The 19,789-nt window shown below is 39.4% G+C and overlaps 1 protein-coding gene across 1 annotated transcript in view; it reads left to right on the top strand.

Moving 5' to 3' along the window:
- Window positions 1-19,789, top strand: part of CFTR (CF transmembrane conductance regulator) — an 87,771-nt gene that overhangs the window by 54,474 nt on the left and 13,508 nt on the right. Inside the window, exons 17-23 of the mRNA XM_069850973.1 lie at window positions 40-293; window positions 1,335-1,414; window positions 5,531-5,681; window positions 6,791-7,018; window positions 7,465-7,565; window positions 15,340-15,582; window positions 17,889-18,044. Coding sequence (XP_069707074.1) covers window positions 40-293; window positions 1,335-1,414; window positions 5,531-5,681; window positions 6,791-7,018; window positions 7,465-7,565; window positions 15,340-15,582; window positions 17,889-18,044 — 1,213 coding nt within the window. The remainder of the gene's footprint in view (window positions 1-39; window positions 294-1,334; window positions 1,415-5,530; window positions 5,682-6,790; window positions 7,019-7,464; window positions 7,566-15,339; window positions 15,583-17,888; window positions 18,045-19,789) is intronic.

Genomic DNA, 19,789 nt, shown 5'->3' with positions numbered 1-19,789 from the left:
GTTTCCAGTAATGATTTATTTTTAATTTCCATCACACAGGACAGCTTTGAAAGCAAATGGAACACAATCAGAAAACAGTACATCTGACAAACCTCCTGTGATTGTCACTGACACTAGCACCTACTACATCATTTACATCTATGTGGGAGTGGCTGATACGCTGCTTGCCATGGGGATCTTCAGAGGTTTGCCCCTTGTGCACACACTTATAACAGTATCTAAAACTCTTCATCAAAAGATGGTGCGCGCCGTTCTTCATGCACCTATGTCAACATTCAACTCTTGGAAAGCAGGTAACTGGAATGGGAACTGACTAACTCATGTATGGGTTTAATTTCAATTAAACAGTTTTTACTCTGTTAAAGGATAATGTTGCTTTCCATTTACATTTTCAGTCAAGCTGAATGTTAAAAGTTTGCCACATAAAGTAATTTCTGAATCTTTTAATGAATGTTGAGTGCACTTTAAGCTGCCATATTTCAGTTGTCAATTCTGATTCTGAAATATCACCTTGTAAATTGGAGAAAATTTACTGTTACCTGTTTAAGGCAATAAAACTCGATTAACTTCTGATGAATAGACTTTGTCTAAAACTACAATAGAAAAGATATAGTCAGCCGTGATGAGTGACAAGGAGTCAGATGTGAATGATAAATGGTGCTTTATTTCATGAATAGCCCTACTAAAATGGCATAAAATTTCAGTTAGTGTGAATAATGGTATGCATATTCAAATTTGGCTCAGGAGTTGATTCAGAGTTCATTATATAACTGATGCAACATGTTCCATCTCCTCCTGTACATGAAATTCCCCTCCCATGCCTTAATTACTGGTGCATACTAGATTACAGAAGACACTGGTAAATGCAGTGCAACATAGGATTTCTCTTTCATTTTCCTATTATAATCTTAATTCTGTTGTTAGCATGTGATTAATACAGTAATTCTGCTCAGAAGCTAAGATGCTAGTGTATAAACTCATACAAATGCTGATGTGCAAATTATCTGTGTATCAGCAGGGGCTGCTACATAAAGGGTACAGACCTTGTGCTTTGTGCCTCTGTTTCGGTCCTGTTTAATTGTGTTTCTTTGGTTTTATTACATTTTCCTGGTTTTTTTCTCTGAGATACCAAGAGCTAGCATTGAAGTTGTGGAGCCATGGGGAAAGAAGCTGTAGCTCCACTAAACAGCAGTGGAGTTACTTGTACTAGAAAAAATCTTGTACTTATCCTTAATACTTTGTATCAGAAAATGTAGGATTTTGGGGGTGTTAAAATGTTTAACTTGTGGGTTTTTCTGTTTTTGTTTTGTTGTTGTTTTTTTTTAAATCTATAGGTGGTATGCTTAACAGATTCTCGAAAGATATGGCAGTACTGGATGACTTGCTTCCACTTACAATGTTTGACTTCATTCAGGTTTGTAGAATAAAAGCTCTAAATTTTGCTGTCTTATGACATGGTAAAATTTCAGTGCAAAAGAAACCATATTAGTAAAAAGAAATAACTAGGTGAATTGAAACCCTCTTCCTTTTTTTTTCTTTATAAGTCTGTATATCTGTTTACGTAGCTTCTTATCTTTTATGTCAACTTAATCACTTCTTTTTTTGAGTACTTGCCTGTATGTGTGCCTTCACTGTTTGTGCCAACCTCTTGTAGTACTCCAGCTCAGAAGCAGTTTTGCCCTGCAGAGACCTACAACACAAGTATCCCGGATGCTGCCCACATTTGTCTTCAAAGGTGTAAAGAGCAGTCCTCAATTTCTCTCAGTTTTCTCGGCTCAAAAGTGATATTTTTTCATGCTATCCTTTGATTGCATTCAGTCATTTTCATGACTTTACCTCCTTAGCCTCTTCTGTTGTCAGTTTGCTGGCATCACCCTGAGTTTACTTATTCTCTTTTGTTGAGTATATTCTTGGGTTTTTTCTGTTTTTTCATCTTCTGTGGAAGCTCTTCCAGGCTTGCCCTGTTGGGCAGTTTGACCCATGATGATCAACTCTCAGCTGGGCAGTGCTGCTCTTTCCCAGCCCCACCCTTCATGAATTTGACCACTTAATTTTGTCTTTTATCCTTTGCATCTTTGTGGCTTCTCTTCAGACTTTGGGACTTAAGCTGAGTATGTCAGGCACTGGGTAACTGCGTTGGAGGAGAGCTTTAGGTGACTCTGTTCCTTGGAGGAAATTTACATCCTTAGGAGTATTTTTTTAATATTTTTGGACAGAAAGGCTTGTTTCCATGCATTGCAAATTCTTCAGTTTTCAAAGACCTTCCATTCTATCCACACTGAAGAGAATATTGAAGAAAGACAGAGACAGAGGCAATTCCAGTGTTTCTCAAGGAGGATGCTTTTGTTTGCTCCCCATCCTGGCTCTGTGTAGATCCCACCACCCCTCATTAGTTTCCTGCCTCTAATCCTGCAACAGCAGTTTTTTCTCATATAGAACTTGTTCCTAGAACATTTTAAAAATAAAACTAGACCTTCCCCAGCCCTCCTGTTCCAGTCAGTCAGCCTCCAGCCTGTAATGGTGCTTGCAGTTGTTTCTTTGGAGGTGCAGACATCTACAGAAAAGTTTAACTTTTCTAAATGTACTGGGATGCCTAAATCTGAGTCTGGAAGAGATAGAGACTCAGTCTCTGCTGGCCTTCAGTTTGTGTTTTCATGAGTTCATCCTTCTGACTTCTGAGATTTTCCCAAGAATTTGACACAAAATTTTAGAGCTATTTCTTACTCCCTCTTCAATGAGAATGAACTGGTAGATGACTAGCTAACTCCTTGTTTAGGGACACTGCCTCCTTCTCTACTGCAACTATGGATGCCTTGACATGTTTTTTCTTAGGACTTTTATGTGCATTAGACATATCAGGGGGCCTTCCATTTTAGGGAGCAGGGATTTTCATTTAGGATGAATAAGGCTTCATGGTGAAAGAGGCCAGGGTTACTCTTCAGTCACTGGGATAATATCCAGTTGCCCATAAACGAAGAAGCGGTATTAACCTTTACATCAATGATGAGAGGCAGCATATGTGATGTTTTCTCTGACAGCCATCTGACCTGCTTACATACGTCTTGGGTATGAATACTAGCCAGCTAATGACTGCGGTAGCATTACCACTGCATCCATCTGCGTCTCCTCCCAGCCTTTACAGTGAGGTCATTATTTCTTGGAGATCCTTCATGTGAGATGCTGCTAGCATATAGTGCTTGTCCCTAGGATTTAATGTACTTGCACGCAAAAGGTCATAGTGAACTACTGAACATTTATAGCTATGGTCATGACTGTCTTTCCTTAAACACTAAACCTTCATTGATAGCTAGATTGGCTGCAGTTATCACCACTCTGAACCCTTGCTGACTTGCTGTCTCTGCTACCAACTGTTTTTTCCAGACTGGTGACATAGATGAAGTATGTGAACGTGTCCCTCCACCTGGCCTCTGTACCAGACCTGAAAAGTCAGCAGCTGGGGTCACTGCAGCACAGCACTGTGGCTCTTAAAAGGGCTTCACGGCCCTCTGCTACCATTCCCAGACCATACGCCAATGTAGCTGGCTTGTGTGTTGATTTTTGCTACTACCATCTTAGAGAAGGTGTAATCTTCTGTTTGACTTTATACTTACTTAGTGCTTGGAGTTTATGAGATAACACAAATGTTCATATTCAACTTTTTAGTGAAATTAATGTTGGACCAGCAGAGAGAACAATATGTCATCATGGTGAACTTTGCAAAATTTGAGTAAATGATGGAAACAGGAATTAAAATAGTCACTGTGTGACTGTGTAATCTCAAGTAACGTGAGAGCTGTTTAACTTCATGCAATATCAGTTGAACAGCTCATTCATTTCTTAACAGTTAGAGGTACAAGTGATGCTAAATTCTGTAGTTTGCAATAATGAATAAATACAAATCCATTCTTACATTGCTACAGACTAGTGCTATGCAGGCTGTACAAGCATAACCCACATGTGTCACCATTCTTTTAAGAGAAATTAGGAGAATAGTGAAAGAAATCTTTGGCTAGTTCAGCTATTACAATAATTTTTTTTTCATGAACTTTGATGCTGTTCTTGCATTGCTCAGATTTCTGATGAAAACAAAGGGTAAGAAACCTGGAATATGCTTACCTGTTTATGAAAGATCTCTGACTTGGAGTACTGGGAGTTTAAATCTTTCTTTGAATTTATGTAACCGTAGTAGCAAAACCACCAACTGCACGCTTCTTTTCCATTGTGAAATTAGTTTTGCTTTCCATTTATTTCTTTGTTGGCTGGTCATTTGCAGTGACGCTTCAATGCGATGTTCATTATTTTGTCCAAATTGTCCATTGCAGTTGATTTAGGTGGTAAGTTTGTGGTTTGAAGTAATTGTTTAGTGTGAAAGGTAACACCCTGATACAAAGCAGAGCCTTGCTATTCTGTGTACACTGATGTACTTGATTTTCATTAGATCTAGGTATGAGACAAGAACAGTCTAAGTGCTTAAGGTGCTTCTAGCATAAAGACCAAAGACCAAAGCCTGATACAGCTAAATCCGTCTGCATCTACTGAGGATGAGGTCTTATGAAAGTGGTAGTAGTTTCTGGTAGGTTAAATAGATTGGACTCTGGAATGATTTTCATAGAATCATAGAATAACCAGGTTGGAAGAGACCCACCGGATCATCGAGTCCAACCATTCCTATCAATCACTAAACCATGCCCCTTAGCACCTCGTCCACCCATGCCTTAAACCCCTCCAGGGAAGGTGACTCAACCACCTCTCTGGGCAGCCTGTTCCAGTGCCCAATGACCCTTTCTGTGAAAAATTTTTTCCTAATGTCCAGCCTAAATCTCCCCTGGTGGAGCTTGAGGCCATTTCCTCTTGTCCTGTCCCCTGTCACTTGGGAGAAGAGGCCAGCTCCCTCCTCTCTACAATCTCCTTTTATTCTCTTTGACTTATCTGTCACCTTAAAACATCTTGTTTTCTCCTGAAACTGCTAATTTTTCATACCACAAGTCCTCTTATGACTTATTTCCTGTCTTCTGATCAGGATCAGTAGTAGTGCTAGTTTCATATGTAGGTTACAGTCCCTAGAGCAAGCAATGATGTGCCAATTCCCACTTTTTCTGACCATGAGAAAAACTGCTTGGCTCAGAACCTGGAGGAGACTGGCACTCAGGTCCTGACAGTCTGGCACACCTAGTCCAGACAAAACAGGGACAGCACTGGTAGGTTTGGGAGGTGGCTGCAGATAATGCAAGTGTTTACCTGGAGAGTGAGTGCCTAGCTGCCATTGTTTTCCTGTGGCTTCATCATTTAGAAGCCTGCAATACTGGTTGTACTACAGAAAACAGCTTATTCCAACAAGTTATGGATCTGGTCTGAGTTATTCATGATTTTTTAATGGAGGTTTGTTCTCAGCTGCAAATCCAACTTAGTTTAGCACTTCAGGCTTGTTGAAACAATATGTAGTTGTTGTGGGAAGGAGATTCTTCACCAATCTCTAGTCTGTAAAATGACAAGTTTACTATATCAATAGTATTTTTCTTTCATTCTACAGTTAATACTGATTGTGATTGGCGCTATAACAGTAGTCTCAATATTACAACCCTACATCTTCCTGGCATCAGTGCCTGTGATAGCAGCCTTTATTGTGTTAAGGGCATACTTCCTCCACACTTCTCAGCAGCTGAAACAACTGGAATCTGAAGGTAGGAGAAGCAAAATTGGTAGACTTATAAAACCACAACAAATCAATTGAGAAGTGATTTACCCTTTCACCTCTTCTTTGGCTTTTCTTTTGCAAGATGCCATTGTCTCTGGGAGCAGAACATGTACCTCCTTAAAGCCAGTACTGTTAATGATCCAGACAATACTGAGTGCTCTGCTGCCAAAGAACAATGGAGAAGACCTTTTTAAAGCTGGACTTTGTCACCACTGCAGCTGAAAACAAATAAAGTCCTGACATACAGTTTTCTTGAGAGTAAATATACCTTGAAAAATTGTGGTCAGACTTGATACATGCCCTATGAGTTTGTTTCTGCATAAGAAAAAATTAGAATGGATATATCTCGACTGCAAGTAATTATTTCTTAATAAACTATTTGACTAAATTTCCTTCCTCTCCCCTATTAAGAGACTAACATGTTCCCAAAAAAACAAAAAACCTTGTTCTGAAGTGTGAATTTGCAGATTAGGTGCTGTGACCAAGCTTTACAACAAACTGGAAGACCCTCAGCAAATCAGGCCTGATTCTTAAACACTGATGATCATCTTCCTTTTTACTTAAGTGTAACTTAAAGATACTTCTGAAGTTCCTCAGATGCAAATCTAAGTTTCTTTGGTGTTCACAGGGATCCAGCACTGACTCACCGCTTTTAATGTAATGCAAGATCTGCTTAAAATTATCATATCAGAGGAATCCAGAACATTGAAAGTGTTCTGTCTGGGCTAAAAACCCTTCATTCAGTGGAGTTACCAGAATAACAGGAATTCATTTTAGCAGGGGAGGAGCTGCCTTTCTCTTCTGGCACCTTACAGCAGGCCAGGAGCTTCCCCAAGTAGTACACTAACTGTGAAAAGTTAGTATGATCCCTTCCTGGCAATACACTGAATGGAATTTCAACCCATTCATGCACAAACAGTTGTTGTATATCCTGTGCTAGGATTACTTTGGTCGTGTATTCCAACAACATATGTAAATTAAACAGTGACAATGGTTACACTGCTGTGAGTTAGAGCATAGGGCTGTGTATTTGTGTTCTGTCAAAGGTATTTGCTTATGAGTGTTTATGATGTTTCTAATTTAAACACTTTACAGCTCGGAGCCCAATATTCACCCATCTTGTTACAAGCTTAAAAGGGCTGTGGACACTGAGAGCTTTTGGACGGCAACCGTATTTTGAGACCTTGTTTCACAAAGCTCTGAATCTACACACGGCAAACTGGTTCCTCTACCTGTCAACGCTGCGCTGGTTCCAGATGAGGATAGAAATTATTTTTGTTGTCTTTTTTGTTGCTGTGGCATTCATCTCTATCATAACTACAGGTATGGTAACTTTACTGGAGTACAGAAATGGAAGTTGTCTGCTTCTGTGTAACAGCTCAACTTTAGAAACTTCTGAGGGAAATAAATCATTCCAAAATTAACTACTGAATATTTTCAAGTTGTTAGCTGTGGTGTTCTAGTTAGAAATAGTCATCTCACAGATTCATGTGTTGGGGAAAGGAAATTGAAATCAAGATTGCAGAGGACTGATTCTGTTCACTGAATACCAAGATTTAACTTTTTCTCTGCCAAACCAAGATCAGAGGTTCTAGTGCCAAAGCCAGTTGTTTAACCAATAAGACCTCAGTCCTTTGCGTAATTAACAAATCCATGTTCTCTCCATGAAATAAGAGAGAAGAGAATGTGAATAAGATACACATGCTAATTTTCTGATTTCTATTGGCTTTTTATCTGCATGTACATTGAATGTGTTTTTCTTTCTACAGGTGATGGACCTGGAAGAGTTGGCATTATTCTTACTTTAGCTATGAACATCATGGGAACTTTGCAGTGGGCAGTAAACTCAAGCATAGATGTGGATAGTCTGGTAAGCATAAAAGGCACTGTGCTGTACTTTCTTTTGAGGAATTATGGGTGTTCAGTGAGTCATTTTCAGAGCTGGGTATTGGGCAGGAAAGTTCCCCTTATACCTTTTATAGCAACCTACTGTCTTTGGCACAGCACAAACTGAGTTTTCTATGTTCAAAAATTTTCCTGGGCTAGAATAGGCAAGCAGCAAATTGCATTTGAGGATTCACACTGCAGGTGCAGCAGTGATGGGAAAACATCAAAAAGGTTTGGAATAGTTTTATTGTGATTATTTGTATTTATATAATATACCTTACAACATCTTCTTAGCGGCTTTGCACAACAGATCATGATGGTTATTTTGGAGCTCCTTCCACACAAAATAAACAGTGATTTAAAAATCTCTCCTAGACTTCCCTGGGGGTCTTTTTCTGGTTTTGTCTAAAATAACCTCTAAGACAAGGCTTTGAAGTTGTACCTGTTTACCCCTTTAATTTGCATAGCTAGTCCATTAGTTAAGATCGACTTTAAAACAGAATGCTTTACAAGGTTAACTCATCGTTGCCTATTTTTTTAAGATAGGAGAAGCAGACGGGAAACTCATAAAATGGCATGTTTTTTCCTGCAGTTTTCATTGTACCTTAGCTTAAATGTATGAAAGTTTTAGATGTTACTTTTAAATGTAATAATTAATTCTCTCTTCACACTTCAGGCATTCTAGCATTTATTTTAGACAGAATTCTTGTAACAACATACATTAGTCTTATAAACCAAAACAAATTTCTGAGAGAAAATGATCTCCCACATCCTCTCATACCCTCTCAGAACCCTAGATTAGCTTCTCAAGCCAACCATTTCAGTACTGGAAAACAAACAGCTTTTACAGCAGATCTTGGAGACCAGTAAATCCTGATTAGCTGAACTGAGTTATTGTTTAAAAATCTATTATATAGTTGGGGCAGACAGTGAAGGAATATTTGGCAGATCGATGTGCTTTTTTACATAAGTGATTCAACCACCCTCATCCTGAAGGAAATCTGTAAGAGCTCCAAAACTGGGAATTAACCACTTAAAACATCTAATCTCTTGTTTACACGTGTGGCTGGTGATAGTCCAGAAAGCTGATTGCCATTCAGGGACAGCAATTGTTTTATGCTGACTCTTTCTCTGCTCGTTAGAACAACCTGTCTTGAAGGGCAAGCACTTTGTGGAACGGCTTTTTGCTGTAGCTGTAAGACATGAAGAACAGCAGTTGTGTGACTGATATTAAGTAAACATGCTGTTGGTAACATGTAATGATATGATAATAAGTAAACCTGCAGTGACAACAACGTTTGATCAGTCAACTGTTGACTCCGTCTTAGCCTTGTGAGGCATAATGTGATCACTCTAACAATCTGCATAAGAATCATGTGCACATATTGTACGGCTAAATAGAAATTGAAGGTGTTTAATGACAGAAGTAGAAAGTTTTACTGTAGGATGCAGAAGGTACTGGACACACCAGTGCTTTAATAAACAATAAATTCCCCTTTTAAAAAATACAATGATGTTAAAATGTCATCTGTTAGTAGCAATAAGGAAGTAACTCTCTTTCCTTTGAAAAGAAAGTCTGAAGTTGCTTCAGATGTTTTTGAGTACTTTTTTCTATGTTAAGACAAAGTACTGTACCAGAGCACTGGTAATGCTATATTAATGATAGCCTTCTAAGGTGCATCAGTATAGGGGGATGCTCTGGACTCCTTTCAGCAGTGGATAGCTGTCTAGCCCTGTCGCATGGATTTTCAGGTATCCCAGATGACAAACTAATAGATATGGCTGGCAGGATGTTTTTCCTGACATATATAAGCTGCTCCTGTGAACAAGCAGATAATAAAACTGCTTCACTGGATGATGCAGATGCATTGTTTCACAGTGTTTGTGTTCTCTGCATTTAGCACTTCGCTCTTTAAAGTCTTTTACAATTATTTGGTTACAGATGTCCTGCAAAGGCTTGCATGTGTGCCTGACTTAAATAGCCTGTTTGGTTATACTCTGTTTTCTCTCAAGGGGAGCTCTGAAGCTCCCCACCAGATTAACCACAACTGACACTTCACCACGTGTCTCATGTTACAGATATGCATGCACTGCTCTAGATGATGTCACTCTGACCCTTCCTTGAGCAGCTGTGACATCCATACTTACAAGCCTGCACACAATCATGCCTGAGTGTACAGCACAACTACAGGTTGCCAGCAGTCTTGGGTGGGCAGATAAGCAGGAGTTTTCTGCAAGTGGCTGCAACCCATGTCCAAAGACATAGCTGGTGTAATTAGTATATAACATTAAGCTCGTACTGAGTAGTTTTACAAGGCATGCAAGGTACGGGACATCAGTGAAATAAAGGCAAGCAAAAGGACAGGAAGGCAGAAGGACGGGGAATGAGGATCATGTAAAGAAGGAAAAAATGTACAGGGAGCAATATAGGCCAAACTGATGGGCAGGTGGCAAGTTTGACTTTATTCCAAACAGTCTCCTTCTTGAGCTTTCTGTGACACTGGCATGCATATTGAAGAAATCTGAGTTTCTAGCTTGGATTTTGTTTTTACATACGCAGATATTCTCTTTGAAGCACTTTCTGTTGAACTGGTTAGGCTCTAACTGAAAAATCCCCATTGTCTTTTAATACCCATAATGATTTTGTCATTTCATTCTCTACAGCCCTTTATCTGCTCTGCCTTTTGTTTTGTTTTTTTTTTAGAAACCTGCACCTATGTGGTCACTCTGACAGCTATCCATTGTTCCCTTTAAAACCACCAGTTAGGATAGATCTTTTCACTTTGATCATTTATACTACTACACATTTAGCTGCTTTTCAGTCTTTATTTTTATCCCTCCAGGCAGTCTTATCTTTTTATTTCCTTCATAAGGAAATAGAAAATAAGTCTCCCAGTAAGTCCTGCTTTCACAGATAAGCACTGTCTAGTCCCAGTGGACTGTTTTAATGCTTTATAATGTCCTCCTTTCCTAATGCATCCTGCAGTAGCAGTGTTACAACTGGGAAGGACAACTCCTTTTCTTAAGGAAGGGAAAAATGCCATGCTTTTACTGTTGCCAAGATTACTTCTGTAAGGAGATATAAAAAGAATCCCCTGAAGGGGTATTAAAACCACACTTGCTAAACCTTGCAGTGCCCCATGCTTTCATCAAGGATGCTGAAGAATGAAAGTGGTGAGGAAGAGAGGACCAAGGCAAAAATTAAGGCTGTAAAAAATAATGGTGCTTTTACAGCTGGCTTTTGTGCTTTTATTTTCCCATGCTATTACTCCTTTGACCTTTTCAACTAGTTTTTGTTTTGTTAATTTTTTAACTAGGACATGATTTTTAACTACTGTCAGCAGAAAACCTGAGAACACCGTTAATTTCCAAAGTTTAAGTAGACTCAAAAAAGAAGAATTTGTTCACCATGAGAGCAGTGAGACAGTGGAACAGGTTACCAAAGGAGGTTGTGGATGCCCCATCGCTGGAGGGTTTTAAGGCCAGGTTGGGTGGGGCCTTGGGTAACCTGATATAGTGGGATGTCCCTGCCCATGGCAGGGGGGGTGGAACTAAATGATCTTTAAGTTCCCTTCCAACCTTAACTATTCTATGATTCTAAATACTTGGCGGTAAAATCTGCATCAGAATGACCGTTGGTGACAGAGGTGTTGGTCATCTAGAAGGGAACAGAATCAAGAAAAATCTGTTAGAACATTTCCTTTTCTGCCTGCAAACCAGTGGGAGAAAGAGCAAAAAATGCAGTCCAAGTTTGACATGAACTAAATATTTTATTTCTGCAGTTTGGAAGCAGGGTATCCATCCTATAAGTGCTCCCAAAATGTAACAGCAGAAGATGTGAAACCTCAGTAAAGCTTTATGGTCCACCTGCATTGACCCAGTTGTTGCAGTGACTTACTGCACAGTGTTTTTTACAACATGAGCCATTGGACCAACCTCTCATAGGATCTCTCATTTGCACATTGCACTTTCAAGAGAGCATTTTTGGGGAGATAGTGTCTTGCAATGTGATTGTTGAATACTACGTGTGTCTGGTCTGGAGAGGGTAACTGCTCTGTTTGTAGCAGATGACATAGGGCCTGATTAAATTAATCGTATTAGATTACTTGTAAAAGAATTACTTCTTCCACTTTCTGGAAATATACATTACACAATTATATTAGGAATTCTCCTTCAACATTAAGAAGAGTTTAAGTGATATTAATGAGAAAGTAAATTAAAGAATTTGCAATGTTATTAAAATACCAGTAAAATACAATTAGGCAAGGCTAAAAATAGTGTATTACGCTCTAGACATTTTTAGATGGAAGTAGTAAATATACTCCTTTATTCTAAAGCATTAGTTAAAGAATGCGAATATAGCAGGCACGTTGCTGATGGGAATAATGGATGTGAAACTTGCTGTCACCTACACTATACCTGTCATTATGAATGACAGAAGATTTCTAGCTGTGAAAGGAAGAATGGATATCTTTGTAAAATGTTACTGACTTTTATGGTGCATTCTGCCCAAATCTAAGTTCTGTCATTCAAATGACAGAACCGGGAAAGCATCCTTTTGAATTGATATAAAGTATTAAGCTGTCTAAAATATCTGCATATGTGATGTGACTGATAAATCTGTCAGGAGAGCTGGGATATAGATTTGAATTTTTCTGTTGTGAGGGAAGGCTCCTTGTCCAGCTGGCTGCGTAGTAGATTTTAGCTGTTTTGTAATGGTAGAATTTCTTGGGGAATTATAGGGAATCCTGGCCTTTGTGAATGTTCAGAGCTCTTGAAGAAGCCAAGAAAGACCGTGAATTCTGAAGTGATGCTATTTCTACATAGATAAGATTTCTGACCATCTTACCATCACAATGTACCATCAAAGACTGATTAAACTCAATGCATAGTGCCTACTGTGGCGTTTACCGTGGGCAGTCAATCAGGAAGAAGACTGGCAGTCTGATCCAAGGTCTTCCTGTTTGTATCAGCAAAATGAGGTGACATTCATGTATCAACATGATGATGACCATGCCTTTCCATCTTACACAGTGGTTGAGGTGGAAATTGTAGTTGATAGGCTTGGATGTTAACATAATTTTCAAAACTTCTGTCACAATTCTCTTTCAAGGTACTGAGATGTAAGCTATGATCCCAGTATTTGTTTGCATTGTATATACATTTGCTGCCATGTGGAAAATCTGCCTAACAATATTTCTGTCTGGATTGAAGAGCAGGAAGGAATGATAGCACATCAAGTAGAGCCATTTTGCAGAAGGGATACAAAAGCTGTTAAACAAAGCCAAAGATGTACTGAGGGTTTTCCATAATGCCACAAAAGAGAGAGATATTACAGGCAATGCAGATTAGAAAAAAATGCAAATAATAAGGCCCACATATTCCCTGATTAGTATCTATGCACATATCAAACCATTTATTAATTTATTTTGCTAAATAATTTCTGATGGATAAGAAATGACACTGTCTTGTAGTTTACTGCAGTTTACATGAAACAAGATAGAGAAGAAAGACTGGACAAAATCAGAGTTAGACTTGCAAATGGCACAAATTGTGGAAAATGCTTGATCTGAGTTTTCAGTAAAAGGGCTGTGTTTCATCTGGGGAGCTGAAAGTGGAACAGAGAGTGGAAATGGGATTTACAATATCCAAGGTGGAAGTTATATGCAAAAGCTGACCTAGATGTGGGCATATAGTTGAAGCACCTGAATAAGAATCCTAGTCTCCCTAAATTTCCTGTATAGTTCATGGAGGAAAACATACACTACCTGTGAGTTAGTCTATCTAAAATTGGTCTTCAATTAAGTGTGGTTAGGTTCTGCTGTTGAACATTTCAGTTAAACAGGTGAAACTGGTCTGGAACAATGCTGCCCCATGTGTACAGGTGAGGTGAGACTGGACATCTCACCCCAGGGTGCGAGAAAAACTGGCTGAGAAGTTGGGAAACTGGTAATGGACACTTCAGATGAATCCACCAAGCTGGCAGTGGTGGTAGCATGGGATAGAATAACAACTGTCACTTTTGGTTAAGAAGGAGAAATGAGCAGTCATTGATGCCACCATCAGTTTGTTAGTCTGATGGCAGCAGTCTTTATAAACTATTTTGAAGAATTAATTGAAGATGCACTGCTTACATACAGATTGAATTCATCGAGGCCTGCTGACATTAGGGCTCCATCAGACTAACCTGATAACTGTGTTCGAAGATACATTTTCCAGACAAAAGTAATGTAGTAGATTTTATTTGCCTTTAGGAAAGCACTGGCTGTGGCTCTATTTCAGAAATTATATAAATGAAGGAGATCGGGATTATTATAAGAACTCTAAACTAGTTAATGAGTTGCACAGAAAGGAAATGGCATTAAGCTGCAAGTATTAAGCTGTAGGGAGGCTACTCAACAAGGATTAGATTTTCGTTTTACTGTTTTTTTAATACTCTCAACCAAGAAAAAAAATTGTATTAAGAAATCTGCCAAAGGCACAAAGCTGAAAGACAATGTTAGCATGAAGGGTGCTGGGAGCTGAAAGGTATCAGATGACCTCAAATGGCAGGTATAAAATAGATTTCGGTAACCAAGGTGAAAGGCTTGAATTTAGGGACTGGTAAGAATAACCTCTGTTGTAAATAAGGTTCTTCTCAGTTAGAAATGGCTAAGATGGAGGAAAGCTTGGCTAACCACTGCTCAGTCAGAGGGTGACTGTAAGATATAACTGTGAAGAACAGACCATATGATCCTAGGATGTGTTATTTAATATATTCCCAATATAGATAGGAAAGTATCAATGCCTTTGTACAATGTCCTTGTGAAACATTATTCAAAATGCCATGTCTGGTCAGGCAGGAAAGATTAATTTGAACTGGGAAAAGTTTTCCTTTGGAGAAGGAGAACATATGTATAGAAAGAGGTTTAAAGGCAGCCCTCCATAAATTAATGGGGAAAGTGGCTAGGAAAAAAGCTATTTAGAATTTAAGATTAGTACAATTAGAAGAACAAACTGACCACCTGAGCAGTGAAGTTCTAGTGAAGGAGATGAATTAACTGTTTATTAATTGACCCTTGACCCATTTATAAAGAAGAAATTAAAAATGAAATCAAGAGGCTTGCTTCTTGTCCCATGCTCCTTTGAAAATTCAAGACTGCTCCTAGCAACTTCTGTCTGAAGTTTATGAACTACAGGACTTCATTAGTTCACCTAATATGTATAATTATGGATATAAAATAAATTATCTTGTAACTTCCTACTAATATTTTGGTAAAAACTATAGATAATTTCTCATAAATACTCAGATGCTTATGTCCAATGATTGTTACTCTTTACTTGATGCTACTGCTTTACATCTTTCAAATTCCACACAGTCTGATAATGTTTGGAGATCAATCATTATTCAAGGAAATTCAGTTTTTGAGTTGGGCAACCTCCTTCCAGAGGAAGGGTTGTTTTCATGGTCATGTTTTGTTTTCATAAATACAGGTCACCTATGTTTTTCAAAATACATTTCTAAAGGTAGAAAGAGCTATTGTGTCCATTTGAAAAGGAAGCAAGTGGAATCACATGCTGGGCTAATGTCAGTAGTACAACAGAAACTAGAGCATTCTAACACAAGAAGCATTCTAACTTTCAAAATTATATCGTAGCATAGCTTACACAGAAAAAAGACTCACTGTTCTGGCTAGGAATTATGAATAATTTGATTTAATTTGTTTTGGTAGCTAAGTATTAATTCTAATTAGAATATTATTTGTTTTGATTCACAGATGCGATCTGTTGCACGAATATTTAAGTTTATTGACATGCCAACTGAGGAGACGAAAAACCTTAAGCCACGGAAGAATACCCAGCTTTCAGATGTCCTTGTAATTGAAAACAGGCATGCAAAGGAGGGGAAGAACTGGCCGTCTGGGGGCCAGATGACTGTGAAGGACCTTACGGCCAAATACAGCGAAGGGGGAGCTGCTGTGTTAGAAAATATTTCCTTTTCAATAAGTTCAGGACAGAGGGTGAGGCACTATTTTGTTATGTGTGATCTGACTTCTGTTAAACTGTGCTATAGAAGTGTCATTGTAAACCCATTCATTGACTAAAGAGTAGGTAGAGTTCAGTAACGTTTTGTAAAGGAAACTGTCACAACACAAAGTAATCATATAAAGCAGCTGAAGAGCAGAAATGTCTTGAGTCTCTTCTTAACAAGAGCTCACCTATGGGATTATTTGCTACAGGCCAAAAAAAAGGCAAGAAAATTCTGCCTTTGTTATCCTAGAAGTCTTGAGGCTATTTACACCTCAGTGGGGAAGTTTGCTGGCCATGAGGAGCAGAATATACCAATAAAATACATAGGCAGAAGTTCCCCAAGTTGTAGTTCTTTGCCTGAAGTCATCTGCCTTCTCTTCTAGAGGAGAAAGAAAAGTGCTGGTAAGTGCAGGTGCTGGGGGCACTCTGACCCAGGTGGAGCAGGGCATGAAAGAATACCGGCTGCTGTGCCAAGGGTAACACATTGCTGGCTCCAGCGGCAACAGGGAGTTGTTGGTGCTGTCTCAGCTATTCAATGAAGGCTCCACGCCACCCTGAATTATTATATGACAAGCCATAAACAGCTCTATTCTTCAGAAGACTGACAAACCTCTCTAATTATTCCTCGTGTGTGTTTGGAGTGGCATTCAAGAAAGAGCTTTAGTTTCAGGACAGCAGTTAGGCAGATGTTTAACACTTTGCTTTAAGTTCATTCTGAAGGATTGTCCTCAGAGGGTGGGAGATAAAATTTGCATCCATGTAGATGAGAAAACAGTTTGAGTGACAGCTCCCTGGCCATGCCACGAGGCAGCTCTTTGCTCCTAGTTTGCACGGCATCAGTCTCTGCCAGGTTTTTTTTACCTGAACTGAATGTTTCATCTGCTAAGTTTGAGGGCACTGAAATTTTGAAATGGGGTGGGGAGGACTGTCTTCCTGTAGCACCATCCCAAAACTGCTCTGCCTTTGGAAGAGAGGCACCTGTGATTCCTGGAGCGTGGAGTCGTGGGTGCTGCTGCAGTCTGGTGGATTTACTTCCTGGAAAATCCCTTGAAGCAATGGAGTATGGAAAATGAAAGATACTTTTATCCTGTACAGAGTCAGGGCAGAGCAGTTGAAACAAATATAATTACTCAATCCAATTTCAGTGATGAACCCTGACCTCAGAGGTAGTGTTTCCAGGATTGGAGTATGCTCCTTAAACTGGAGAGGATTTGTCTCTGCTCCATAGGAAATTGTGTAGAGCAAGCAGGAAAGGGAAGAACTCTCATCTGCTGAGGGGTTGGTGCAACACAGTGCAGAGTTTTGTTTATCTAGTTCCAAAGCACTATTAAGGGAGGCATGCCAGGTGAAGAATCCTTTCTTCACCTTCACATATATATTGTCACCCTACAAAGCAGCCCGTGCTCAGACAGGACAGCATTAGCTGTGTAAAACCCAGCTGGCTGGAAAGGGCAGTATCTCAGCATTTGCTGTTGGTTACTGCAGATATTGCAGATATTTATTGGTATCTTCTGCTCCTCATGGCCAGCAAACTTCCCCACTGAGGTGTAAATAGCCTCAAGACTTCTAGGATAACAGAGGCAGAATTTTCTTGCCTTTTTTTTGGCCTGTAGCAAATGATCCCATAGGTGAGCTCTTGTTAAGAAGAGACTCAAGACCTGTTCCAGTGACAGGTCAGTGCAATCCCACAAAGGAAACACAATGTTCAGAAGGACTGCCTTGTATATTGTGTTTCTTTCCACCTCTTTGGTAGGGAAAGGCAGCACCAGATGGGTGGGGTGAGGATTTACATTGCTGCTTGGCAATGGCAGCATGCTGTGACCCAGCCCTGGGCCCAAGATATCCAACTTCTCTGATCGTCTGATCAGAGTTAGGCCCTATATTTTGAATTACATGGAAATGAAGTAGCTTGCGAGTGTGATTCAAGTGTGCTTCCCACTTGGTTTTTGTGTGCTGGTTGCGGTTTTGCTGAAGAGGGTTTCATAGCAAAAGAAAGGAGAAAGGCACAAAGAGCTGAAGTAATCAATACAAGATAATATATAGGCAAATTTCTGTTCTTCAGCTAAAAGCAGGCTAACAGATCTTTTTACTTAGTTAATAGTAACAAAATACAGAAGAGTCTGGCCCAGTGTTTCATTCAGCCCTCGCTGTAGGATTTTATCATTCCCAAATTAACGACATTTACTGTCCCATTTGAATTTTTCTCCACTACTGAGATCTCTTAAGTGTTTCTGCCTTGGTCTGTGGTTAATATGTGAGCAGTATTAAGTGTTTGCTTTTATGATTTGCATTGCAGGTGGGCCTTTTAGGAAGAACTGGTTCAGGAAAAAGCACTTTACTTTTTGCATTTTTAAGACTGCTGAATACAGAAGGGGATATCGAGATTGATGGAGTCTCCTGGAACACAGTCAGTGTGCAGCGATGGAGAAAGGCATTTGGAGTGATTCCTCAGGTAATGAAGTTATCATACATTTGTATGCTTTTAATTTCATTGATTCTATATCCATATGTGCATAAACATCTTTAAGCTGGAAGTCGTTTTATGCAAAGAAACAGAAACAAAAGGCAAACAAAACCAAATTTTGTGAAAAAGGGAGTGGGATGGATGGATGGATGCAATGATTTGCCTCAAACTCTACCTTTTGAGGGTTTCTATGCCACTCACACAAGAACTCTTCCAGAAATGGGAAGGTAAATCACTCTCAAACATAAGTGTTTGCAACTTGGCTATGTCTGCACCTCTGAAACATTTTGCATGTTGATTCAAAATGAGAAAAAAATATGATCAGTGGTGTTTTCAACCACAGTTTTCTAAAGCTCTCCATCATGTATTATGGTTAATGTGAATACTCTACATTACTTGTTTCCTCTGACAAGCCAGAAGCAGAATTACTGTTTTTCTCATATTTTGCTAGACCACCAGCTGATCCCCAGCTTGGACTCATCACTTTCTTTGCTGTCACCTCTCGTTACCATGTCATGGTGCATGTATAAAGGAGCACTTCATGTTATTTATTTTTGCATACGAGAAGCAATACCATTTCAGAGATGAAACAGAAAGTAGATCTTCACTTGGGTTTAGGTACTCTAGTACTCTCAAATAACTGGAACAAGAAAAATAGTCTAAGGATGAGAAAACAATTAATCTTAGGGCTTCTGAGTCCTTACCAGTGTCCTTGCCACTGAACATTAGTTAGAGCTGTGGATTACCTGTTTCAAAAATGAACTTCATGGGCTGCATGAAGTAAGGCTAAAAAGCGATCTCTCTCTATAAAAGGAGAAATGAAAAATAATGTGATGAACTGCATCATTTTAATGCCATGAGGCTTTTTTTTGTTGTTTAAAGCTGTCAGTCCTTCCAACAAAACTGATACAGGAGTAATGTGCATTTGCCTTCTGCTCTTTGAAAGCTATAGATCTTCAGCTGGATAGTTCTTCAGCTGCTAAATATTCCCAGTCTTTTCCACAGCAACATTCATTCCGTTGGAAGTCTTGTGAGTGTGGCAGAGTAATTCATGTAACAGTTGACTACAGTCTGTTTCATGAGGTCACTTGTGGTGTTGGGAGGCAGAGGGACACTAGCTGCCACACTGCAAGGGGACATGCAGTCTGTCTTACCTTTGTCCATCCCCGAGCGGTGGCTACTTGCCTCAGAGACTGGTAAGTGTGGTTTGATCCGTGATCACCGTGCTTGGCCCAGTGAGTGAGTGAACAAGGATCTCCTTTTGACTGCTGTCAGACCATTCTAGTACAATTCCCCCGATAACGCCCCCACTGAAAAGGAGTTGCCAGATGCTGTGTGTGCAGATTGGTTTATTCCTGGATAGTCCACTGTCTTAGAAAGGTGGTAATCTGCAATTAACACATGTGGTATAATGCTCTTGTGCACTGACTGTGTGAGCCCCTTCAAAATAGTTGGAAAGGCTTTGGAACGTTCAAATGATTTAACTGAAAAATACACTGTCAGGTTTGCATTTTCAAAATAGTGTTTTCTTTTCCATAACCATCACAGTAGAGCAGAGGTCTGTCTTCGCTTTTACCCTCCACTGGGTATGTAGGCTAAATTCTGCTTTTTACCACAATACAAGAAAACAAACTAATCGTATTGAAGTCACTGATATGACTGTCACTCAGTGGCTGTAGTCACTCCTGATCTATTTCAGTGTCATGGTGGTCAGTTTTATCTCCAACTGAGCT

Source organism: Phaenicophaeus curvirostris, chromosome 1 (assembly GCF_032191515.1).
Source record: "Phaenicophaeus curvirostris isolate KB17595 chromosome 1, BPBGC_Pcur_1.0, whole genome shotgun sequence".
Classification (NCBI taxonomy): domain Eukaryota; kingdom Metazoa; phylum Chordata; class Aves; order Cuculiformes; family Cuculidae; genus Phaenicophaeus; species Phaenicophaeus curvirostris.
This window is presented reverse-complemented; position numbering and strand designations above follow the sequence as displayed.